The sequence below is a fragment of the Taudactylus pleione genome, unplaced genomic scaffold (genome assembly GCF_031769625.1).
Source record: "Taudactylus pleione unplaced genomic scaffold, aTauple2 ptg001827l, whole genome shotgun sequence".
Lineage (NCBI taxonomy): Eukaryota > Metazoa > Chordata > Amphibia > Anura > Myobatrachidae > Taudactylus > Taudactylus pleione.
The window spans coordinates 444184-472137 of record NW_028286224.1 but is presented as its reverse complement, the minus strand read 5'-3'; the positions used below and the strand labels follow the sequence as shown (position 1 = coordinate 472137).

General features: G+C 45.5%; 1 protein-coding gene across 1 annotated transcript; it reads left to right on the top strand.

The window, feature by feature from the left end:
* The first annotated feature begins 534 nt into the window (after window positions 1-534).
* On the top strand, window positions 535-27789 carry LOC148436315 (alpha/beta hydrolase domain-containing protein 17C-like). Its single transcript, XM_088465052.1, has 5 exons — window positions 535-640; window positions 21564-21738; window positions 23137-23316; window positions 25914-26173; window positions 27648-27789. Exons 1-4 carry the CDS (start codon window positions 535-537, stop codon window positions 26131-26133), a joined length of 681 nt encoding a protein of 226 aa, XP_088321178.1. The 3' UTR covers window positions 26134-26173; window positions 27648-27789.
* The last annotated feature ends 165 nt before the right edge of the window (window positions 27790-27954 follow it).

Genomic DNA, 27954 nt, shown 5'->3' with positions numbered 1-27954 from the left:
TTGTGTTTCAATGCTTGATACTTACATTTGTACACTAGGATGTACTGTATTAAAGTGTAATGTTGTTTTAAAGTTGATATTATTGATTAACAAAAAAAAGTTGTATGAAAAAGTTGTTCAATAAAACATATAATGTAATCAAGCAAAAATATATTTAGCATAATCAGGGCATTTTATTACTCTTTTCAGCTAAATTCACATCCATATAAATTTTATGAAAGCTTAAGTGTTACAGCCCATTGTACTTACAAAATTTAGAGGTATATTCAAGTTAATGCAGGTTTGCCCATATTTGCATATGTAAATGTACACTAGTAAGGTTGCCAGATCAGTCTATCTTATCTGTCTAATTATCAAATCAAAATCAAATTGCATTACAGTACGTCACAATATTCTGCAGTGTTAGACAGTGGGGAACATACGGGATCGATATGATTTACCATCGGACGCATCATTAGACCCTTGCCGGGATTAGACAGTCGGGATGCCGACGGTCGGCATTTAGACCGTCGGCATCCCGACTGCATATCGAACATGGGATCAGGTACAAGCTACATTAAATTAAAGAGCACCCTGAAACAAGAGGACCGATTGTGGATCAGAGTGGATATTGAGAGTGAGGACGCATTAGTGAGGGGAGGTATAGGTGGGAGTATGGTAAGCTCTAATAAAGAAATTAGTTTACAGGAAGTGTTTCATTATTGAAGGCTATTATTTGAAAGTCTGATCTTGGTTGGAAATTATATCTATCTCTCCATACATTTTGATGGTTGGAAATTACATGTAAAGTGGGCGTTACATTTTCAATATTAAATCATGAATTCTCTTTGATCAATTTTGTCTTACCTAGTACAATTACCACTAAATATTTTTTTTTGTATAAATATTCAGTGCATTGATATAGAAACACCTAACAGGGAAACTAACACCAAGATAATAATGTTCACATCTATTATATATTATATTAATGGGCTAAAAGTCTGTCCCTGACATGTGCAGCCAAGGACAGATAGCTGTGCAGGAATCAGGATTACCTTTGCTGTACCCATGGTTACAGCAGCTGCCTCATACCAATGACCAGCACTATTAGGGCAAAATTTACTGAGTGGCGGTTTGACGGCAGTTTCTATTCTATTCTAAACCCCGGGGGTTTGGTGGCAGTTTTGCAGCAGTTTCTAAATGACAGCCCTGTTCTATTCTATTCTAAAATGTGTTTTGATGGCAGTTCTGCAGCGGTTTTGGCCTTAGTAAATCTGCAGATAGCAAAACCGCCGCCAAACCACAGTCAAAACACATTTCAGAATAGAATAGAACAGGGCTGTCATCTAGAAACTGCTGCAAAACCTCCACCAAACCCCCGGGGTTTAGAACAGAATAGAACCCGCCACCAAACCACCGGGGTTTAGAACAGACTAGAAATCGCCGTCAAACCGCCGCTTAGTAAGCTGCTGCAATCTGGTGCAGTGGGCTCTCTGTATTCTCTATGACAGTTTTTCCTAGCTCATTGTGCTGCTGTCCAACTAGCTGATTGAAGGGCAGCCAATGTGACCTACCTTTTTGAGATCTGCAGTGAGATAAAGTTGGTAGTCAAACTGGGAAACTAACACCAAGATAATAATATTCATATCTAATATATATTATATTAATGAGCTAAAAGTCTGTCCCTGACATGTGCAGGAATCGGGATTGCCTTTCCTGTACCCATGAGTATAGCAGCTCCCTCATACAAATGACCAGCACTATTAGAGCCAACTCTGGGCAGGTGAAGGTGCTGCAAATCTGGTAGAGTTCTTCTGATGCAGTGGTGCTGCTGTCCGACACGCTGATTGAAGGGCAGCCAGTGTGACCTGGTTGTTTGAGATGTGCAGTGAGAAAAAGTCGGTAGTCAAACTAAAAAACCTGAGCCTTATGGTGAATAAGAAAAGGAGAGAGGGGGAGAGAGTGATACAGAGAGGGTAGAGCTTATTTCCCCTTCTTGCTAGGGACCTGGAAGTGACGTGAGTGAGGGCGGAAGTGCAGTTCATGCCCATAAAGGCCAGCTAAACAAGTCAGTTGTCGAAAGATCTCCCATCGCGGGCTTGCTGCGCTCGCCGCGCTTCGGGGTCGGTGGCTCGCTACGCTCGCCACATGGTTATGTTCCCCCTCTATGCCCACTTGGATGGTAAGGAATGATGCTGGACATTGTCTGATGACGTCAGAGTCCTCTCCGTGAAGGGGATTTAGACACTACCATACAGAGAGTGGAAAGAAGGGAGATGGAGGTGGAAGGGGAAGAGAAACACAGGAAAAGGAGAAGACACAGAGGTGGTGGCAGACAGAGAGATAGGGAAAGAAAGTGAAAATGGCATTCCACTTCCGTCTCCTCTATTGGTTCCTCCTCCACCACGGCACTGTCTGCAGACTGCAGAGGTGAACACAGCACTCTCAGAGGAGGCACACAGTGAGCCTGTCTGCTGTGTGCTGTCCAGCACAACAGAAGATGCAGCACTACCATCTGTCAGCCCATCTCCCCCACCTCCAACGAGAAGTTGAAGGGATGAGGAGCCATGTGGAGAAACCAGATAGCCCAGTAGACTAGACAGAGAAGGTAATTAGTAGGGGTGGCACAAGAGGGACATAGGTTAGGATGGCGACACTGGAGGGGCACAGGGCAGGCTGGTGACAATGGAGGGGCACAGGGCAGGATGGTGATGGTTTAGGGGTACAGGGCAGGATTATGACAGTGGTTCGGATCAGGGCAGGATGGTGACAGTGGAGGTGCACAGGCCAGGATAGTGACAGTGGAGGGGCACAGGCCAGGATGGTGACAGTGGAGGGGCACAGGGCATGCTAGTGACAGTGGAGGGGCACAGGGCAGGCTAGTGACAGTGGACGGAAACAGGGCAGGATGGTGACAGTGGAGGGGCACAGGGTAGGATGGTGACAGTGGAGGGGCACAGGACAGGCTAGTGACAGTGGATGGACACAGGGCAGGATGGTGACAGTGGAGGGGCACAGGGTTGGATGGTGACAGTGGAGGGGCACAGGGCAAGATGGTGATGGTGAAAAGGTACAAGGCAGTATTATGTCAGTGGTTCAGCACAGGGCAAGATGGTGACAGTGGAGGGGCACAGGGCAGGCTGGTGACAGTGGATGGACACAGGGCAGGATGGTGACGGAGGGGCACATGGCAGGATGGTGACAGTGGAGGGGCACAGGCCGGGATGGTGACAGTGGAAAGACACAGGGCAGGATGGTGATGGTAAAAGGGTACAGGGCAGGGTTATGACAGTGGTTCGGAACAGGACAGGATGTTACAAATGGAGGAAGACAGGGCAGGATGATGATGGTGGAGGGGAATAGGGCAAAATTTGAGAGGCACAGGACAGGTTGATGGCAAGGGAATAGTGTTGGAGAGATGCAGGGGGGATGGTGCTGGAGAGACGCAGAAGGGGAATGAGGCTGTATACATGCATGGGGGGATGGCACTAGACAGACACAGGGGAATGAGTCTGGAGAGATGCATCGGGGGATGGTGCTGGACAGACATAGGGGGGATAATTGGTAAGTATAATGCCCGGGTAACTCTAGGTGCTTTTTAATACCATGGCTTTGGTCTCTTATCCTTAAATTGGTTGTTGCTCACTGGTAAGTGGGATTATATGCAGGTCTGAACCTCTCTTCCCAGCCTCCCCTTATTTTTTTGGAGGGGGCGCCAAACTCTAATTTGCCTTCAGGGGACTGGGATGAACTTACACCCCTGATGCGGCCCAAATACACATATTATGCGGCCCAACATTGACAGTGTCACGTGATGATGCGCTGCACTGCAGGGTAGAGACGCCCCTCTCCACAACACCTGCACTCTCAAAATCCAGCCTTCCGGCAGTAATGCGCTGCTAGGGAGAGATTCCACACACCACAAGGCCTGTGTTCCCACAAGCCCGCCTTCCGGCAGTAACACAATGGCAGCTAGATATGCCACAACAAGGCCTACCACCGCGCTACCAGCTGAATTTCTGTTCTACACTCACACCTCTGTACGAGCGCCTGTGAAACAAGTTCAGCCAGCCGCAACAGGACAAGCGCTGCAGCTGAGATTGGAGTCACTCATAATGTCACACATGTAAGTTTTATGAATCCCTGAGAAGATTCAATGATACCAATTCAGAGATCAGAGGCACAACAGAAAGGAATAGAAAATGTGGGAAAATAGCTGAAAAGCCAGTGTTAAGATTCCCAAGTAAAATTAACTTCAATAAGGCACAGGTTCTCAAACTCGGTCCTCAGGACCCCAAACAGTGCATATTTTCCAGGTCTCCTCACAAAATCACAAGTGAAATAATTACTCCACCTGTGGATCTTTCAAAATGTGTCAGTGAGTAATGAATACACTTGTGCACCTGCTGGGTGACCTGGAAAATGTGACCTGTGTGGAGTCCTGAGCACAGAGTTTGAGAACCTCTGCAATAAGGCAATAGTTCTTAGGATTATATGGAGCAAAGGGGACAACTGAAATTATTGTCCTTAAGTGAGGCAGGGTGGCCCAGTTGGGCCGTGCGATGGGGTCAACTGAAAAGTTGAGGTTGTTGTAAACCCAGGTGACCTAAAGGAGTGCTGGGGAAACATGCGGCCTTGGCCGAGTTGCAGCCTGGAGGACCGATAAGTATTTGGCTGGTTGCAGCCTTGTGGGCCGATATGTACTTGGCTGGTTGTAGCCTTGAGGGCTGATGTGTACCTGGCTGGTTGCAGCCTTGAGGGCTGATTTGTACTTGGCTGGTTGCAGCCTTGTGGGCTGATATGTACTTGACTGGTTGCAGCCTTGAGGACTGACATGTACTTGGCTGGTTGCAGCCTTGAGGGCTGATTTGTACTTGGCTGGTTGCAGCCTTGTGGGCTGATATGTACTTGGCTGGTTGCAGCCTTGAGGACTGACGTGCACTTGGCTGGTTGCAGCCATGTGGGCTGATATGTACTTGGCTGATTGCAGCCTTCAGGACTGAAGTAGCTGAAGGTCCCCACAGACACTGAAGTGCGACTGAGATTGCTGTGATGTTTGTAGCAGATTGTCCACACAGATGCTGGAAGTGCGGCTGAGACTGCTGTGATGTTTGTAACAGAAAGTCCACACAGACATTGAATGTGCGGGTGAGGCCACTGAGCCACACGCTGGACACGAGGAGCTGGTAAACACAGGAGCATAAATTCCTCACACAGGAACCGAAAGGCACGTACTGAACGCTATAGCCAGGATCCGAGCAGAGAAACAGCATAGGTAAAAAGTAGAAGGATCCAATCAGAACAGGGCGGGGATGATGGAGCAGCCAGGTAGGAGGATCTCATGAACTAGCAGCCCGACATCCTGGTCTCTTAGCAAATGAGATGAGAGAACCGCCACGCCGAGGCGGCGACTTGTGACAGTATGTACTACCTGCAATTATTCTCATTAATGAAAGGAAAGCAGTCTTCTGTTAGGTCCAGATTGACAGACTTTCATCTAGGATCAGTTTTAAAAGTTATCACATTCAATAAGATTTCTCCTGAAATTGGAAATTTGGTGACAGCAAAAGATGTCAAATATCAGGAAGAAAAACTGAAAGTTAATGTTTTCTTCCCAATACTTGACATCTCTTTGCTTAAACTTTATTGTTGTTTTTTCTTAATAATAAACCTGTCAAAAAGCATACAAAACTTTTTTTTTCTTGTGGCCCACATCTTGAATATTCGGCCCGGTTGGGATTTTGAGTTTGACATGCCTGGTCTACACTGTTAATAAACGCAGGCTATATCATGCAATATAACAACATTGTTGTCCCATATTAATTACTCAGCTAACTCAGTAACAGAATCCATTCGCCATTTATTAGTTCATGAGGGTAGGGATGAGGCGCTGTGGTCTTATCTCTGTTCCAGGTATAATAGGCTTCATACATGCTTGGTGGCATATATTGTATCGCTGGCTTTATGTGCTCAGCTTTAAGAGGAAATTGTGTTATTTATATAGGTGATGGTGTACACTGTGGCCTGGTAGTGTGGATGTATAGGTATGTTTATTGAGGGGGTATTGAATTTGGGAACAATTTTTGGAAATTACAAATGTGATGGCTGCAAAGGGTCTTTCACAACCACAAATCCTTTTCCCACATATTAGCTGGTTCCCTCCTGATGATTCCTAGCAAACTCCATCCATGCTTTGATGTGTTTTCTCTTCAGTAATGGCTTCTTTCTAGCCACCCTCCCTATATAGGCCAGCTGTATGCAGAGCTCTGATATGGGTGACTGGTGCACCTTCACTCCAGTCTCAGCCACTGAGCTCTGTAGCTAATGCAGTGATAGTCAGCAGTGTCCTTGGTGCAGGATGCCGGTGGTGTCGGCAAAGCAGGGGTGCCAGCGGTGTCCTCAGTGCATGTGTACTGACAGTGTCGGCAGTGCAGGGGTGCCGGTGGGGTCCCCAGTGTGGGAGTGCCGGTAATGTGGGGCTGCTGACGGTGTCCTCAGTACATGGGGCAGTAGTGCGGGGGTGCTGGTAGTGTCCTCAGTGCAGGGTACCGGCGGTGTCGGCAGAGCGGGAGTGCCAGCGGTGTCCTCAGTGTGGGGGTCCTGATGGTGTCGGCAGTGCATGGGTGCCGGTGGTGTCGGCAGCGGGGGATGTTGCCAGTGGGGGTCGGCAGCAGGGGTTACCGGCGGTGTCGGCAGCGGGGGGTGCCAGCGATTTTAGGCAGCAGGGAATGGGTGGGCGGCATCCTCCTTACTTCCTCCTGTGCCCATATTCAATGGGCTTAACGCTGATTGGTGGAGAGCCGTGACAGACGGCTCTCTCAGCCAATAAGCGTTAAGCCCGCTTAATGCAAAACCTCGCGATCTGACAGCGGGATCGTGAGGTTTTGTCTTGGAGAGGGATCCAGGGCAGGCAGGGAGATCCGAGCTGTGGCTCGGATCGCCCTGGATCCACGAAATTCGGGTGAGAACTGTACCCACTCATCTCTAGACACAATTGTTAGAGTAACAACTTTTATCCATGTAGACTTGGAGCTGCCACATCATGGGAGTTGAATACTTATGTAAGCGGCATTTGTTTTAGTTTTTGAAGATAAAAAGCTGCAGACAATTTTTTTTTTTTCTAAATTAACTACAGTAACCTACTGGTTCATAACAAATACTATCTGGAATAATCTGTGTCATTGTCATTTGTAATACAGACAAACTGTCCATATTCTAGTTTGACACTGTCTAGATAGACACTCCATAGGTCAAATTCAGATGGATGACAGCCATAGGTCAACAGGGACAAAAGGTTAAAAGGTACAAATGGTTGACAGTGCAAAAGGTGGACAGGGAAAATGGTCGGCGGGGAAAAATGGACGACAAACATTGTCAACATATGTTTTTTCAAAATGTTTAAAGTTAGGGTTAGGCACTTGCTGGATGGCTAGGATTAGATTGTAAAAGAGGACGGTTATGGATAGGCACTTGCTGGATGGCTAGGATTAGACTGTAGAAGAGGACGGTTATGGTTAGGCACTTGCTGGATGGCTAGGATTAGACTGTAGAAGAGGACGGTTATGGTTAGGCACTTGCTGGATGGCTAGGATTAGACTGTAGAAGAGGACGGTTAGGTTTAGGCACTTGAGGGAGGATAGAGTTGAGCAACAGGGAGAGGGTTAGATTTAGGGTGAAGATTAGGCTTAAAATAAAAAAAATGTGTCAACCATTTCTGTGTCAACTATATGTCGACCAATTGTACCTGTTGACCTTTTGTCCCTGTCGACTTATTGTCTGTCTACCATCTGTTGTAGAGCTATTAAGTGTCTATCTAGATACTGTCACTCTTCTATACCACACCCACAGGAGTAACAGTTGTACTTCCCTGCATGCAGGGCAGATACACATGGGTGGAGGATATGGGGGCACTTGCTTTCTTGTGGTGTTAATTAGTGCACGGGGAGGAGGATAAATAGGGGTCAGGGTGACTGACACTGAATTAGTTGCTCGGTCACTAGATAGGTTATGGATGTAGTCAGTGGCAACCCTCCCTGCGGTAACATAGCCGCGTGCCGACCAAATGATAAAGCATGGCTCATGGGCATGACCTCATGGGAACGGACGTGGTCTCGCAGGCCAAATCCCTGGGGGATGCCGGATCCCTCACTGTTGGCCTGATTCACTATGGATCGCAATTGCGATCGCAGCTGCGAATACACAGGCAGTTCAACTGTGATAGTATGCTAATCCATTGCGCACACTATGCCCTCGCAGCAAGGATGCCCACTTTACCTTTACACACATTCATAATGTTTCGCAAGACTGCAAAACCATTGGTGCAATGGAGTACCATTGCAGCCTCACGCACACTTGCACAAGCCCTGACCTTACTCAGAAATTGCTAACTTCCTAATACACTGCATAGGGCATCGCATGTTATGGCACTGACCCCCGTCACCACCCACAAACGGCACTACCTGTCAATCGCTCTGCGAAGGGTCTGCATAGTATCTGTGATCGTCGTTACAATTGCAGTAGCAGGTTCCCGCATGCGCAGAATGCAACAATCGGTTAATTGCGTGCATATTAGCAACTGCGACTCCTGCTGAATCAGGCCTGTGTCAGGAGCTGAGTGCTGCACTTAATGCTACAGTGCAGCCAGGGCCGGATTAAGGCTTGCCTACTTTTGATAAAGCATTTCAGGGAGATTGTGAAAGCATCACCTATGTGCGTGGCAGTAAAGTGGACATGTGCTGCTACATCTGAGAGGCGTGTCATAACATTGACTTACATCCAAATGTAAACCAGCCCCAAAGCAGTTAGTAAGATCTATTTGTTGATGAAAACACACTGATATTTTTCAGAAAATGAATGTAGCCATAGGAATCATTGTGCCCTATAACCAATGCAGGGGGAATGGGATTGTAATGCCACTGGTTCAAATCCTGACAACGTGAGCCCGAAAGGATGAAATGTCGACAGCGGAGGTAAGTAACGCTAACCCTCCCCTCCCCCCAAACCTAACCCTAACCTCCCCCCCTAATGCCTAACCCTAACCTCCCCCAGGGCTGCCTAAACCTAACACCTGCTCCCTAAACCCGGAGGGGTGCCCAACCCTAACCTCCCCCAGGGCTGCCTAAACCTAACACCTGCTCCCTAAACCTAAACCCGGGGGGGTGCCCAACCCTAACCCCCCCCCCGGGAGTGCCTAACCCTAACCCCCCTTTCCCTACACTAACCCTCCCTGGGGGGGTGCCTAACCCTAAATTTACCCGGGAGCCCCCTAACCTAACCCTTACCCCCGTGGCTAAGAAGACGAGCTCCCCGAACTTACCTTGTTCGGGGCCCTGTCGTTCTGGATTCCGGGTCTGGATTATGATAGGCGTTTACCATACATCCCTAGCCGGCATTCTGCCATCGGGATTGTGACCAAATGATAATAATATTCCCATTTAAATGTATATATCTCAGTTATTTTTTTACTATAACAGATTCATAATGGGGGTAATGTGTAATAAGGGCGATTGCTGGATTATTCAGGGAGTCAGGATTTGCTACTATTTCAGGGAGTCTCCCTGATAAACTCACTAACGTGTATTATCGTGTTACCATATAACAACCTTCTTAAATACAATGTAACTTAACTACTAAAATAAGGACACAGACAAGTGTTGGCGTTTAAATATTTTGTCAAATTTATTTTTGACAAGTCATTACATTTTAGACTATAAGTTAATACTAATAATGGTGACGGCACAAAAGAACGCACAGGACAATAACAACCAAACAGCTCAAACAAACACATACACACAAGCCAAGCATTGGTGATCAACTCTCCTTTACCTTCAATCACCGGTCCAGGTGGTATAGCCATTTCCCGTCCTGGACAATTGGCTGTCGCCTTACTCCACTTTAATGAGAGCGCACCCACTAAGCCTAACTATTTACATAAAGTAACTCCAAGTGTTGTTCTTTTGCGCCAAGCGAGGCCTAAACCGATGCGCCACCACCATAACTCAACCCTGTAACAAGAACAAGAACAACACCAAAACCAGCAGAAAAAAATTAGCCAATCCTGCAGGACTAAAATGCATGCCATCTCCACGAAACAAATGTGCATCACGGAATTGAATAAACACCTGCTCCACTACACCACCACCATTCTCCACTACACCACCATCATTCTCCAACATGTATCTCACCACTGCAGTATTCACCTTCCTCCTAGCCACATCCAACCACGCACCAGAACCAGCAGACCACCAAACACTCCTGCGGACAATGAAAGACCACAACACTGGCAGGAAGGCAGAGCTTCTGCTGTCAAATGGAACTAATTATCATAGAGTGCCAATCCAATGTAGTTTGCTGACCTAAATCATTCCCAATATGGGTAGAGAGGGAAAGAGTTGTCTGCAATGGATGCACAGAATTACAATATAACTGTTATTATTATGTATATCATGATATAGTCCATGAAATATTAAAATAAATTAAAGTGTTATATAGGTAAGAAAAAGTGTAGTTAAAATAGATTCTCGCTACCAATATAGGTGTTTTTAATATTTTCTGACATATATGGTAGTATCCTGGATATCTATGTATTATTTATTTAACCTATTGCAATAAAAATTATGTAAACCAAATGCCACTCTGTCACAGTATTATATTAAACATTAATTATAGCACTTTAAATGGAGTACATATATGTCCACATATGACAACATAAGTAGATATGTTCATTCACACACAGATGCAGCACCTATAATACCGAAAGAAAAAACACAAACCAAGCAGTTGAACCACAGACACCACAACAACAAAGCATGGAAACGTAACAAAGGGGGGGGGAGGGGAACGTAGCTAACCAGACCTTGAGGCAAAAAAACCTAAAAACCCCCGGAGTAAACTGACCATCACGCCATATCATATATAATTCAGAAGCCAATTGGGCCCCCGGGGGGGAAAATAAAAAATTCCTCATAGACTCCCGCAGTAGGTCGGCGAGTGGTTAAGCCTCCGGTGAGCTATGTTGGAGCAAAAATAGCTAAACCCAGACGAATATAACGTCGGAATGCAGCAGGACTCCACCGACCAAGGGATTGGATATCCCCGTCGGATAAGCCAGCAGAAGCCGCAGATGAAGCAGCTCCTATTCTAAATGAGTAAGTACCGAACTTGCCCGGCTCGAGCTCTGAAAAAGCCAAACAACGCTGTAAAAACTGGTATTTCGTAACCGAGGATACATCCTTGTGCATCAACCATGCCCCATCCCCTCGTCATGCATCTGCTCAAAGGACCCCGCCTGCGCCCCCAGACATAATGCAGGAATGGGATATGGTTGAAGTGAAGCCACCACCTTCTACCAGCCAGGTCCACACTGGTGCGCTGTATAAGGCAAGGCCAATAGTGAGTGGTGGGTCAGCCCTTTTAAACGGGGCCACTAATTCGCAGACCCATGAAGCATCATGGGAAAAACATAATTGAAAACAGCAAGCATTCAAAGCTGAAAATAAAAACAAGGGACCGCAGCCAGCAAGTAAAGCAACATGGACATATCAATGGAACACTTGCAGTAAATCGCATAGGGGTCGACCTTGACCAACCCCTGCATGCCCCTGAAACTATGAAAGCCCATCATACAACGTAGAGAAAAACCAGACACGCCTGCTAAAATATGCTGTAACACAGCGAGCGCCCTGGCGAATACAGATCCCAAATAAATGTCAGCATGACTCTCTGCAAGCTCTTACATGCCTGAGCCACCGAAATTAGAAAAATGCTCCCATTCCAGCCAACCTACCTGCTAACAGCGCAAAGTCTTGGGGGCATCGGCTTGTGTACCAGGCACAAGCCTGACAACAAAATGTACATTAAGCTGCAGGCAACACAGAACGATTTATCATAGCAAACGAACAACCGGAGAGAGGACGAACCCTGAGGTCAAGTGCATGCAATGCGCCCAGGGTGTCGCAACAAATTGTACTTGCGTTACCCAAGCGGTCTCCCTAGAGTTCTAAAGCAACCCTAATGGGGAACAGCTCAAGCAACAGCATGTTCTTAGTGAACCCCTATGCAACCCACGTCAACGGCAAAGGTGAAGCGCACCACGAACCGTTGAGGTAAGCTAAAAAAGCCAGTCACAACAGCAGCGTCAGTAAAAATTAGAGCTGAATGCTACTCAGCCACCTCCCTATGGGATATACCTGTAGCCAGCGCCACATATGACCAAGGCGTATAGGGGATGCCGTCTTAAGGAGATCCGCCGCCGACAGCTGGACAACTGGGGCCAGTACCAGATTCGGTGCGGAAGCAAGTCTTTTTCAGGGTGACGCCCCAAAGTTTCTGAGGGCGAGTTTCAGGGGTAGCACGCCGCAAATATAATAAAAACCCGCCTGCCAATTATAGTAGGAGCAATAGGCCTCCACACCTCAAGGGCTGGCCAGTCTGCTTGATCAATTGATGACCCAGGCGTGGAAGACTGGGATGCTAGCAAAGGGGTCGAAAATGCTGGCCCGAGATGACAGCGTATGGAGGGCAGCAATAGCAGCAGCTGGGTAAGAGGAGGGGGGGAAGCCACAGCCCCGGGAGACAATGTCCCATGGGTGTAACCTACCAGGGGAGTAGTGTGGGTGGTTCCAGTGGAGCATGAAATGGATAGAGGGTGCCATACAGAATTCCGGGATTCATGGGGGCGCTAGATAGTATAACGGCCGCCTGTTTGTTTTTCCTCGGTTAGTTTGCACCATAACCTAAAGAGGTTATGAATATTTATTTATTGTAATTTATTTATTTATTTATTAGGAGAACTGGATTAATAATAAAGGTGTAACGATACTGCATTTGAACCTCTATATACCCCTGCCTATACCTTCTAATATCCTGCCTATAAACCTCTAAGGATGACGTTAATTTGCGTACACAGTCATACAGTAAATAAAGACTCCAGACCTAGAACCTGTGGTTCCAAACCAGTATTATTCAAGTAAAAGTACAGCAGTTACACACTATGATCCTCATATAATCAGCGCAAAGAGATTATACAGACCCAAGTACAATTATACATACGCAGCGCTCTCTGGTCCAGATGTAGGCATCAGCAAGAAACCCCTCGTCAATCAGCATTCAGCACGATGACTAGGAACCCAGGGTCAGAGCACACATATTTATACCCCCCAGGAATAAACAACACAATAGAGAAGTTTGTTGCTAATACCATTGGTCCTAAAAGAGAGGGCATATGTTACAAGGCATTTAACAGGTTGGTTCAAATAGACACAATCCAGCCTCTAACAACTGGTGGTCTCTGGTTTTCCGCCTCATGCAAATCCTAACAGTTGTTCATATAATGTACATTTTGTTGCTTGAAGTCTCTGCGGTCCATAAATTGAGAATGCATGTTGCGATCTCTCCATCGATATTACCGGAATACTGTTGAAAGAGTACGTATCAGTACAATACCGAACATGATTTACTTATCACGTATAAAACCTTAGTTACGAAATAACGTTTATTTCCTAGCAATGATAATAAATGTGCATACTCGAATCTTATACCTTAAAGCTTATGGAACCTTGTATGTGAATATGTAATGTGTGAGTGTGTGGGGTTTGATGTAAAGACGCTAGTTAACTTTGGGCAGATGCGTGTGCATGGAGCTAATATTCAGCGTTTTCATACAGGGTCTTATGCATTCGCTAATATGCGACTTGTTAACAGCGCAATTGTGCGTATTAATGTGTGTATGAGAAATGGTGAAAGATGCAATCGCATGATGCTAATAGTAATATCGCCACATGTACTAAAGTGAGTTTATCCAAAATGGCGCTTAGGCGGCCATTCGCAAAATGGCGTCTTGCGATCTAATTTCCAAGATGGCGTCTTTTTAAAGTGATCTTGTCTCAGCCTATTATCCAGCTTCGACAGTCCACCCTTTGATAGCGAACATGCTATCACAATCTGATTTTAAAATATAATTTAGGTTTACATTTATATACTATTTAGTGTTATTATGGGATGGCACAAGGTGGTTCTTAATCCATCAATAATGTGTCTCTGAGTGGGGACATAAAACTACTATTATATACGCACACCACGGATCTTGGAAGATCATGTGAAAGGTGTGGGGATACACCAGTCCTATAAAGGCAGTCTTGAAGGGGAAATTTGAGACTTTACATTATCTGAGGTGTTTTAAAATAACATTTCAATAATACATTCTATGCATGTCTAAATATAATACATTAAATGATGGTATTTCCTAGTTCAGGGTTGTAATGCAGTTCTGTATTTACCTCGGTATTCATACTGACCACCATCATAATTTAATTCTTTCGTTTTACTCTATTTTTACATTTTCCACACTTCAACACAATAGGAACACACCGGACACATATGCCAATTATTAAGATGACAATCAGTATAAGGATTAAGAATTTGCCGATGCTGGCGATCACTTCCTGGACCCATTCCCCTAGACCTGAGAACCATTTCACTGGGTTCAGACAATGAAACCCATCCTTCTATCTTCTCCCCTACTTCAGCCACTGAAGCATTATGGTTCTTACGAAATTCCCATTTTAGCTGCAGAATTTCATCCATCTTCCGGTCTATCACTTCCTTAGGGTCGCTGGTATCATTGGTGACATAGGTGCAACATTTTACTCCAAATTGGGTGGCCAACGTTACCCAATACCCTCCAGTAACAGCAGTTAAATAATTTAACACTAGCCTGTGTTGCACCAGTTCTTTCTTGTACGCTTGCAATTCTCTCCCTGTATACCTGAATGTGTCATCGTACATCTCGGTGATATTATCTATCAATTTAGCAAGTTCCTGAATATATCTAAAGTTTAATGTACCCCGAGCGATCCTGGTGGGATCAAATGCGACTAAAGCTTGAAAGCCAGTTGTCTCACTAATTAACTGAGTGGCTTTGTGCACATGACCAAGTATCATATTTCGTTTGCCTCTCTGTTCATATTCTGTGTGAAGATATGGTGACGGTGTGTTTTTATGTATACCAAGCATTTCAACAAGTGTGAGGGTCATAACTTCTGGGACTACTCTTCCCAGGTAACACAAACCTTCGGAACTCGGGGAGAGCCACTTATACGCTTTTCTTCCACATATAAAGCATACATTATCAGGGAGAACATAAGGAATGGTATGCATCATTAAGCACATTTCCCTTGCAAACAATCCTATTTCTGGGTCTTCCATCTGGTACATGCAAGTTTCTGGCTGTATTATTTTAGCACAATAACCATCTGGCACCTTACCAATAATTTCTTTGGTGGAACTCAATGCATACCGGTACCTAAAATGTCTCCCACTAGATTTAATTGAGCATAACAGATCATGGTTTATGGACTCATTATCAGCTCTTTGTGTGAAGGTCATCATCTGATTATTCCCTGTCACTTCCCAACTCCCGGGTTTATTGGGGTTGGTTATGTTTAAACACAAAAGTGATCTATCTACTTGGAATTGATAGAGTTTGAAATGAGGTGGTTTGGAATAGAGGAATTTTCCATCCAATGTTTTCCCTTTCTGTAATTCTAAAATTTCCGTGATATTCAGCGGAAATGGCACCAACCCTACATTATGCTGTCCCTGTGGCACATGTGAACACACCCAGCAATCAGTTTGATTTAACACTTTGCCTACCATGCTATGATAATCCTCTAAAGGATACCCACCCCAGTACGGGTTATATTCAGGCTGGCACCGTTGGATACAATTCTCATCAACTAGGGACCCACAAAGCTCACAAATACAGGAATCTTCAGACGATAAACCTCCACTCCGTCCCCGAGTAACCGGAATAACAGCTCTCTTAACAATAACAGTACTAAGATTGGTCAGACATGCCCTGATTGGCATTGCACTCCTTCTGACTCCACTCCATCAGCACTGCCATCAACTCCCTTCTCCACAATCGGTCCCCCTTCACAGAAACCAGACATTCCCGAACCGACCAGGATGATGAACACTCTAAAAGAGAACATGAAAATGAACACAGCAGGCCCGTCCATTGCCAAAACAAGACCTGCAGATTTCTTTTAGTTCAGGTATCTCACTACAACCTTTTCAATCCTCCCGGAACAAGTTCGCGAGTGACAGGTCCACGCTATCAGCCTTGTCTCCGACTTGTTTCTCCACTGGTTGATTGCCCTTTTTGTAGTGAGTGGAATGGACCCAGGTATCCCTCTCAGCCACCTTCAACGATGTAGTACTTGTCAGCAGCACCTGGTATGGACCTTCCCACCGATCAAACAACCTGAACGCAAGAAATTTCTGATCATAACATATTCTCCTGGTTCAACATCATGACAGTTAGTTTCAGGCATATCATTGGACAACAATTTCAGTTTCTGCTGCTGTTGTTTTAACTGCTTACTCATTGATATAAGATACTTTACAGTTACCTCGTTGTTACCTTTCAAGTCTTCCTGTGGACTTATAATCAAATGAGGTTGTCTACCGAACAGTATTTCAAAGGGAGACAGATTTAGAGGGGGTCTAAGAGTGGTCCTTATACTATGCAGGACCAACGGTAATGCTTCTGGCCAACCTAGTTCAGTCTCTGCCATGATTTTACTTAACTTATTTTTAATAGTCCCGTTCATCCTCTCTACCTTGGCACTGGCTTGCGGTCGGTAGGGGGTGTAAAGTCGGCTATTAATACCCATCAGCTTACACATATTTTGAATAACATCACCAGTGACACCGGGTCATCCTCACATGTATGGGCTTTACACTTGATTACTGCCACCGCTTTGGGCAGTTGGATTGCTTCTAAAAGATGTTTTATGTGTCGGGAATGTGCAACTGGTGTGCCTGCTGCTGTCATAAAATTTCTCAGACGCCATAGAGCCCCGAAATCGTGCACCACCCCGAACGCGTACCTCGAGTGTAAATGTTAGCAGATTTGCCTGCTGCCAGTTCACACGCTCTAGTTAGTGCTACTAACTGCCACCTGGGCTGAGTGAGGAGGACCAAGAGGTTTGGCTTCTATGATGTCTTTGTCATTTACAACAGCATAACCTGTACATAATTCACCTGTGTCTTTTTGTCTATGACAACTCCCATCCATGTAAAAAGTCACATCTACATTCTCTAAAGGTGTGTCGTGTATGTCAGGTCTAGCAGTAATAGTCTGATTCAGATATTCCATACAATCGTGTGTATCATTATGTCCACTGAACTCACCCTCCGCCAGCTACTCATCTCTTTCCACCCTTTTGTACATCATGTTGTACATATGGTAAATACATTGCTGGATTCAGCGTGCTGCAACGTTTAACAGTGATGTTCGCAGGTGCGATTAGAGCTAGTTCCCTTTTGGTAAACCTAGCCGAAGAGACGTGTCTGGTTTGAGCAGAGTTCAGCAAAGCAGATACAGCGTGGGAAGTATAGACAATCATATCATGACCCAATACTACATCCTCACTTTTACTCACCAATAGAGCGGTAGCTGTTACACTTCTCAAACAGGTGGGGAGTGATCTCGCCACAGAGTCCAATTGGGCACTGTAGTATGCTACGGGCCTACTGGCATCACCATGTTTTTGTGTAAGGACACCTGCAGCACAACCATCAGCTTCCGTACAATACAAATCAAAAGGTTTTTCATAATCAGGTATTCCCAATGCAGGTACTTTGGTCAGACTATCCTTAAGATTAAGGAAAGCCTGCTCTGATTCCTCTGTGTGTACGACATGATCGGGCTTTGAGGAAGAGACTAAGGACCTCATTCAGAGTCGGTCGAAGCGGCTGCACGGTTGTACGGGAAAAGGGGCCCGATATTCAAATGATTCCTTTGCAAGTTGCGTCCCTAAGTTCGGATCGGTAGCTGGCCGACCAAGGGGGGGAAGCGGTCGGAATTCCAAAAAATATGCCCCCTTCTCGTACGCATTGCACGTCATCTCCGGCCATATAAGGATTAATCGAGACCATTGGGAACCATCGGAACTGGTCGTAGAGCTTAAGGTTGACCATACCCTCTCTTAAGCACTACGATCATGTCAGTGTAAAAACCTCCCATGTCACATGTGCCATGATGCTACTTTGTTAATTATGCACTCCCATAAACCGTATGCACTCCCATAAAATGCCGTTCGCATAATTAGGCACGCCTGTGTTTGGATCTCCACTCCCCCTTTTCGAGCACCTTCCCCTGTTACCACCCACAAACGCCTCATTCTGTCACTCAAACTACCGACCTGGCTGTGTTCTAGGAGAGAGAAATTTCTGATTGTAGCGGCTAGTTTGCGCACGCGCATTGCGAACTTTACGCATGCGCAGTATAGCGAACATTGGTGGCGTACGACCGTGCGGCCGCAACGACCAACTCTGAATGAGGTCCTAAGTCCTGCAAAGGCAAGGCCAAAATAGAAAAACCTGGTATCCACATTCTACAGTATCCACACATTCCCAAGAAGGTACGAATTTGCTGTTGATTCTGCGGCAGTGTCATGTTCTATATGGCCTGGATTCTATCATTTGTGAGATGTCTTAACCCCTGGGTTAGGCAGTGTCCCAAATATTTTACTCTGGATTGGCACGGCTGTAGTTTGTCCTTAGCCACCTTGTGTCCTGTATGCGAGAGATGAAGCAACAAAAGTTTAGTATCATTCAAACATGACATAAACGGATCAGAACACAGCAATAAATCGTCCATATATTGAATAAGAACAGATCCATTTGCAGGTTGAAAAGATTGTAAACAGTCGTGCAATGCCTGGGAAAAGATACTGGGGCTGTCTATGAAACCTTGGGGAAACCGTGTCCATGTATATTGCACACCTTTGTATGTAAATGCGAATAGATACTGACAGTCAGGGTGGAGAGGCACAGAGAAGAAAGCAGAACAGAGGTCAATGACAGTGAAATGGGTTGCGTTTGGAGGGATCTGCATAAGAATGACAGCTGGATTTGGCACTACGGGGAATTGGCTCTCTACTACCTTATTAACACCGCTAAGGTCCTGTACCAGCCTATAACCCCTCCCACCACTCTTCTTCACTGGAAAGATGGGACTGTTGGCTACACTAGCTGTACGAACTAAAATTCCCTGTTGCAATAATCGTTCAATTATTGGAGAAACCCCTAATTCTACCTCCTGTTTTAGTGGGTACTGGGGAATTTTTGGAGCTTTTCAAATTTACCATTACAGGGCTTACGTTTGCCATTAATCCAGTGTCCTGTCCATCTTTAGTCCAAAGGGAATCTGGAATTTGGGACAACATTTGATCTACCTGGGATGGATTTTCATTTAAACTGGTAGAGTTATACATTATCCTTTGGGGAGTGTCCAACATATCCCGCACCTCGTGCGCAACTCTCTCAAGGATATCTAAAAATACACCATCAGGGGTGCAATATATAACACATCCCATCTTACATAACAAGTCTCTACCCAACAAATAAAAAATGGCAGCTGCTCAATCAATCTAGCAGCACTAATCAGGTGCATGAAAGGGAGGGGTCATACTAAGTAGAAAAAGGAGGGGGGTTTAACCCCCTATTGTTCCTCAGCACACTGAATAGTACCTGCAACAATATATGAACTGTGCACTGTGCCCCGGATGTGAACCCCTTAGTATTAGGGACTGCTAGAGACAGAGAAGCCGTGACGTGGCCTAGCAGCTTCCCATGTATTTGCAAATGCATGCAACTAATATCTCTGATTTCTATGACCATATAGTCTTCATATATTGTTGCAGGTACTATTCAGTGTGCTGAGGAACAATAGGGGGTTAAACCCCCCTCCTTTTTCTACTTAGTATTGCCCCTCCCTTTCATGCACCTGATTAGTGCTGCTAGATTGATTGAGCAGCTGCCATTTTTTGTTTGTTTGGTATGAGTGGCATGAAGGAGCCAGCATTAGTAGGGCATGCTGGTTCTAGTAGTGCTAGTTAGAGTTCCCAGGGGTGACTCCCAGGTAAGCTGGCTCTCAATGTGGATGCATTTATGTATGTGCCTTTATCAGGAGGCCTTACATTTGACAAAATTTATATGTGCCTTTATCATGAGGCCTTATAATTGGTATAATTTACATTTGGGGTGAGCGTTCGGGCGTAAGACCCCCAGGGCTGGTCTGGCTGGGCCCCCTCATGGCATCACCACTTAATACACATAGTTGCTTTTTACAATACATATTATGTTCGTATTTTTTTCATGTAATAATTCACATATATTTTAACCTCTTTTTCCAACACTCATTAATTAGTCTTACACAGCTATACTTTACACTGCACTGTCACTCTTTTTCCATTTTTCGTGTGATGCCCTGGGGGGGTCCAGGGCTGGATGTTTTTCGGGGTGCACTGTGCCCCGGATGTGAACCCCTTAGTGTTAGGGACTGCTAGAGACAGAGAAGCCGTGACGTGGCCTAGCAGCTTCCCATGTATTTGCAAATGCATGCAACTAATATCTCTGATTTCTATGACCATATAGTCTTCATATATTGTTGCAGGTACTATTCAGTGTGCTGAGGAACAATAGGGGGTTAAACCCCCCTCCTTTTTCTACTTAGTATGACCCCTCCCTTTCATGCACCTGATTAGTGCTGCTAGATTGATTGAGCAGCTGCCATTTTTTGTTTGTTTGGTATGAGTGGCATGAAGGAGCCAGCATTAGTAGGGCATGCTGGTTCTAGTAGTGCTAGTTGGAGTTCCCAGGGGTGACTCCCAGGTAAGCTGGCTCTCAATGTGGATGCATTTATGTATGTGCCTTTATCAGGAGGCCTTACATTTGACAAAATTTATATGTGCCTTTATCATGAGGCCTTATAATTGGTATAATTTACATTTGGGGTGAGCGTTCGGGCGTAAGACCCCCAGGGCTGGTCTGGCTGGGCCCCCTCATGGCATCACCACTTAATACACATAGCTGCTTTTTACATCACATATTATGTTCATATTTTTTTCATGTAATAATTCACATATATTTTAACCCCTTTTTCCAACACTCATTAATTAGTCTTACACAGCTATACTTTACACTGCACTGTCACTCTTTTTCCATTTTTCGTGTGATGCCCTGGGGGGGTCCAGGGCTGGACGTTTTTCGGGGTGCACTGTGCCCCGGATGTGAACCCCTTAGTGTTAGGGACTGCTAGAGACAGAGAAGCCGTGACGTGGCCTAGCAGCTTCCCATGTATTTGCAAATGCATGCAACTAATATCTCTGATTTCTATGACTATATAGTCTTCATATATTGTTGTAGATACTATTCAGTGTGCTGAGGAACAATAACAAGTCTCTACCCAGCAGGTTAGTAGGAGCCGCAGCAGCCAGAAGGAAAGAATGCCTGGTATGCAACGGCCCAATAGTAACCTCTGAGGACTTTGTTAAAGGATAATGTTGCACTGTACCTGTTACACCCATTGCTGGTACTGTCTCGTTGGTCACCTGTAAATTAATGGGAGATTTTATCACTGACCTGGTCGCCCCTGTCTACAAGAAAAGGATATTCAGTACCAGCTACATCAACCATCATGACCGGTTCTTCCCTAGTACTTCCCGTTAACCTGACTATCTGTAGACTACAGGTATGACCTGACCCCTAGCGTTGGCTACCATTCTCCAATAAAGCATTAACGGCCACAATTGGAGCTGGTGCTTGCTGGATATTTGCTGGTCTCTGTGCGTATCCCTTACGCAACATATTCTCGTATGACTATTCTGGCTATGGAGTGAGCAGTGGCAAACCAAGCGAGAAGAACATGTATGCGGACATAGATGCTGCCTGGCACGCCCTGAGGATCCGGTATGTATAAATGGGGTATATGGTGTACTATACTATATAGAGACAGTGGGCATACTATTGCTGGCATTCTAGTGGCTTAGCCAAAGGGTGTAAGTACTGTAGAAGCAGAGGGTGACATTTTGCTCTGCTCTCCTGCCTAATGTGAAGCTACGCTATATGTATTGTCTTGTAAGAAAATGTTCCATCATTGGGCTCCTCCCTTCTATTTAGCATAGGGGTGGGCAATAAGCAGCCTCCCAGCTTATGTAGAACTACACATCCCAGCATGCCCTGCCAGTTTGGCCAAACTGTTGCAGGGCATGCTGGGATTTGCAGTTTATCAACAACTGGCGGGCCGCTTATTGCCCATCCTGATCTATCAGCATAAAGGGGTTATGGCTGAAATGCCCAGGATGTCTATCAGTGCCGAAGCTGTACGGCAGTGCGCCCTGTGCAGCACTGCCACCCATCTTGCTTCCTCCCCGCCCCCCTCCTCCCCCTGAGCGCTTACCTTTCCATGCAGGAGGTGGAGGGCGGGCGGGACCTTCCGCTGGCTTTCTTGGTGCGCCGCGCACCGCTGCAGGTCTACTCCTGCAGACCTCCGGAGCCGGAGACTGTGTGGCCGGTGACCCTGGATGTATTCTGCCCTGTGCGGAGGCACCAGCCGCACCACCCTCCCTACGGCCCTGACGCCTATATCCAGGCTGTGAGTGGGTTTTGTGCAGCCCTGATACAAGGTAACTACAGTCACAATAGGAATCTATTGCCAGTAACACAATGTGTACAGGCCTGGAAATATACTACATAATGTACTTGCTACTTTTCCCAACTATTGTGATAAGATGTTGAGTTTACTTAGGGTCTGACACCATTTATAGGGTCTTCAGACAAATACACAGTACTGGTTTCCTCAGTGAGCAGACATTTGTCATTATGTGCAAAATATGCCCAAAAGTAGCTGTGGCCGGGTTGTGGCTTCTGCCAAGCCCTGTATTACTGGCATGTATTCCTCTACTTACTTGTCATATTATTTCACTAGTCATTCAGTCACAATAAATACTATAACTTCTTCCCACCTAAGCCCATGCAGACCCTGCCCCATTTTGTTTTCTGCCTCTGTATGTAAAACAGGCTGCTGGCACCCAACGTTTGGGAGTTTTCCTCCCGATGTGAATGACACATGCTTCCCCCAGGTTATTAGAGATGCTTGCTGGTTTTAACTAGGTACATGTGAATAACCTATGTAGTCTTGTATTGCTCCACAGTCACATATGTTGTTTATCACTGGCAGGTTCTTATAAGTGAGCCATTCACTTATCTAGTTTAGATATAAAGCCTTTATATAGAAGTATCTTATAAAGAACTACAATAGAAGTGATGCAATTAGATTGTGCTACATTATCTGCTTCATCTCTACAGATACGGAGTCCCTGCAGAAAATATAATCCTGTATGGGCAGAGTATTGGGACTGTAGCTGCAGTTGACCTTGCCACCCGCTACAAATATGCAGCAGTAATATTACATTCCCCGCTCATGTCAGGGGTACGAGTTGCCTTTCCCAACATACGGAGGACCAATTGTTGGGATCCCTTCCCCAGGTAAGACAATGCTGTGTTTTTATACTACGTTGTGGGTTACCTGTGGAGTTTAGTACGTGCTGGAAACAAGCACTGCAGGGGGCAGCTCACGTATAATTGAATTAGCCATGAAGTATGCTTGTCAGACAGACACCAGCTCTGTAGGCCCAATCTGTTTGTATGCATTTAAATATTCCCACCCACTATCTAAGGGTAAGTGCGACATCACATGGTATAATTCAGGTTTTCCATTCTAGGCCAGTGAGAACTTTGTTTTCCATTTACAGGACAATTCCCTAGCTGAAACCTCATCCCCAGAACTTACTCTCTGGGGGCTGTCACCTTGTTTCTCCTGCCAGTCACATAACACCCTGAATCTATACACTAGTGTTGGGAGATCCTGGGGGTTGCCCAGCATCTCGGAGAGTGTGGGCACCCCCCCCCCCCCCATGGTGATGCCAGTGGGGGTGCAGCGAGGCTTCTCCTCTTTTCATTGCAGTCTGCCCCTTTACACAAAGCTATGCCTCTTTTGGATGCACGCTGCTACGGCGCTTGAAATGTCCCAAATAGATAGACTTAAAAGTTGTGAGGTATGCCTGTCTGAGGAAGTTACCCAACGGCAGGAACAAGGAGAAGCCATCGATATCTGTGCACTTGACTCACTGATGCTGTCCCAATGTATTATCAGACAGGCAGCAAGTTTGTCAGACCACAGGAGCCGGCGTAGTAGCAACGGGAGTATTGAGGCAACTTCTACACAACTTAAACACTGGATCCCAGACAAGTAACCTCAGAGACTGGGTTTTATTCTTAACCACTTAACTGATACATTTTTTTCCCAAAAACTGCTCAGAAATTGTCGTTTTTTTTTATGATTGAATTAGGTCAAGAAGATCTATTTAAAACTTATCCAACACAACTTTATTAAAGAAAAGTTTTATATATATTTTTTTTTAAATAGAGTATACCATAAAATAGCAATTTCTATGGTATACTGTAGAGATGAACATCGATGGCTGTACCATCAAAGGCTAATTACTTCAAACTATTGTTGGTTTAGTTCCACATGAAATCAATTCCCCCTCCCCGATGTATTGGGAATATCGATAGTAACAATGATGAGGACTGGGGGAAATAGGGACATAGGACTTGGGATGGCCAACCATTGATGGTGAACCATCGATGGTTTGCACCCCCCTCGATAGCCACTACTGCTGGGGTTGCGGTTGGCCAATCAAAAATGGGGAAGGGACTTAGCAGGGGCCAGGGGCGAGGCTAAGCTTCGTCCTGTTGAGCAGGAAAAAAAATCAGCCCCACTTATCCATTGCTTATCTGCCATCAATGGGAAAACTAGTTATCAGCCAGCCACCATCGATGTTTAAAACATCGATAGCCACATTGATGTTTTAAAAAAAACATTGATGGCCGAAGGCCATCTCTAGGGACTGCTATATTTCAGTGAGCTGCCTGCCTGGGTATAATGTACAAACTGTGGGGCTGGCTTATACCCGGCAGCTGCTCTCTGCAGGCACATTGAGGGGGAGGGCCACTTGCTGCCTGTTTCCCCGGCGGCTGTGCTTCACTGCAGCTGCCTGGATCAGTATAGAAATGGAGGCACGGATGGCAGCGTGTTTCCCCAGTGGCTGCTTCTCCTTGCAGCCGCTGGGTTCAGTGAGGTTGGAGGGGCCAATATCAACATGTTTACCCGGACTGCTACTCCCTACAGCCGCTAGGTACAGAGAAGGGGGAAGTGCCGCTGGCAGCTTGTTTCCCCATGGCTGCTTTAACCTACAGCCGCTGAGAACAGCAAGGGGGCAAGCGCCGATGGTAGCCTGTTTACCCCGGCGGCTGCCTCTCCCTCCAGCCGCCAGGTAAAGAGAAGGGGAGGCGCCACTAGCAGCTTGTTTCCCCGTGGCTGCGTTACCATGCCACCGCCAGGTACAGCAAGGGGGGAGGCGCCGATACTAGCCTGTTTCCCCCCGCGGCTGCTTCTCCCTCCAGCTGCCAGGTACAGGGAAGGAGAGGCGCCGCTGACATCTCATTTCCCCAGCAGCTTCTCCCTGCAGTTACTGGGTACAGAGAAGGGAGGCGCTGCAGAGTCTGCTTCTCGCTGCAGATGCCAGATGAGAGGTGCCACCGGACCGCCAATCAGTGGTGATTGGCACCAGCCCGAGGTGTAGGCTAGAGGGACGGGGAGGTCCCTATAGGATAGGCGGCTGCTGAAAGATTAGCTTCCCGCAGCCGCCCACTGGGCATTTCTGACTGGTCGTATCAGATACGACCATATCAGGGAAAGCCCAGTCTGGTATGGTCGTATCTGATACGACCATGCCAGGCAAGTGGTTAATATACCATGGCTAGTTATAAATAGGAAATATTGCACTATTTTTTTATATTGTATACTGAAAACAAAATAAGGTATTGTGCATGACTTATTAGGCCAATAAATAGCACTTTCCTCTTTTCCCACATAAGTTCTGCCAAAGTATGTGATCTTCTAAATGAGAAGCTTTGAATGTTACAAGATGAATTATTTGCATTTTTCCAGTCTTTATATTTAGTGGCCCTATTACATGTTGTTTCTGTTGGATAATCCCTTTGTACCATGTCCTTTGCAGCATTGACAAAATTGACAAGATAACCTGTGATGTGCTCATCATACATGGTACTGATGATAATATCGTGGACTTCTCCCATGGACTGGCACTCTACGAACGCTGCCCACAGGCTGTGTGGCCTCTCTGGATAGTAGGTGGAGGGCACAATGACTTAGAGGAATACGGGCAATACCTAGAGAGACTCGAACATTTTATCTCAGATGAGCTGCCCAATATCTAAAGATCCCTCCGTCCTTCACCAGAAACAACCAGCATCACAGGTACATTTGATTTCACTGATATACAACTGAAGGCTCTTACAGTAAGCCAGGGTTTCTCACCCCAGCCGTCAAGTACCACCAACAGGTCATGTTTTGTTGATTTCTTTAATCTTGCACTGGTGAGTTAATCTATTTTGCTGGGTTATTAATTATCCAGCCAGCTTCCAAACGCAGAAATCCTTAAGACATGACCTGTTGGGTAAACTTGAGCACTGAAGAGCAAAACCACTGCTATAGAGTAATGTAGATGACACATCTACAGCCTTAATTCCCCGTTCTTCCTATCCGCAATCCATCAGTGGATTGGGAAAAAACATGTCAAATATCCCCAACCCCAATAATTTTTCAGTCAGGATCAGTGAATCGAGGATTTCCAGAAAAGAACTCTCAAGAGGTGCTAAAAAAATCTAATTAGTTACTAAAATAGCAGCTGTGGGGAGAAGTGTCAAATCTCCTAATATTCTCAGCATAGAAAAAGATACAAATAGGATGTCACAGCGCTTAAAATAACAATATAAATAAATGATAAACAGTAATCCAGAATTAAATTATTTAATATAAAAATTACACATTAAAAAACTGGGAATAATCCTTAAAAAATAGCAATCGAGGATTTCCAACATGATAAATTTTCCCTAATTCCCCGACCTCGTCGTGGGCAGAACGGGAAATTGGGGCGATACATTGCAGATGTATGGACCCCATAACACTGATGCTTTCCTGTGTCAGTTATAGCATCATGTTGATATAAAAGAAAATAGTACCGACCTCTATAAGCTGCCTGTGTGAATAAGAGCATCATTTATACTAAGAGTGAAGCTTGTCTCCTGTGGCTCCGTAGTGGCCCAAGGAGAGAGGACAAGTGACATATGACTATGGGTGGGATGCAGCAATGGGAGAAATGCGGTCAAACCCTGAAAATGCGCTTTTGACTGCATTTTTCATATGCACCAAACCTAGAAATGCGATGCCTTCCAGGGCTTGGATCCGGGGGGTAATAGATACTGTCTGCAGCCTCTGTGCCTGTGTGCATTTGAATAAGTCAATCTTGCAATTGGTGCCCAACTAGATTTACATTATTTTCCTTATGTGACTTACGATGGTGATACACACATGTCAACGTGGTGTTTTATGGTCACGTGCATGGTCTTATTGGTTCACAGAAAAGTTTACACTTGGGTTTTGCTTTGCTAATAAAACATCTTTATGTTTTATTTTTTTTAAAATGATATCTGCTAAAAATATAATAAGACAAATTGGGCAATGGCATTAAACTAGGGATGTGCAGGCTCGGATTTATTCGGTTCTTATCGCCACTTTACCGCAAGTTCGGATTTATTATATTGGCTATCCAAAACACATGATAGGCGATAGCCAATAAAATGCAGTTTTGAGATCCGAGTAAATCCGAGCCTGCACATCCCTACATTAAACGGTTATAAAAAACCTTTTATTCCATTCTGTTCTGAAACAGGATCAACGCAGCAGCAGAATGCAGTTCGCAGACTGGAATTTCACCACCGTCACATGAACTAATCTAAGCTACTAGCAGTACCACACGCCGGCAACACCTTCATTACATCTTACTGGCTACAATAAAATCCCATGAAGCTGTAAATGAGCGTTTTTTATTTGCTTTTCAGGAAAACAGCAGCCCAGTCTCACAGGCAGCAACATGTTATTTTCCCTCACACAACATGTATCAGCCAACCTGGTGCAGAGGGAAATTACAGATTCATCTGGCATCTGATCTTTACTGTATATATCACGTAGTCTAATAC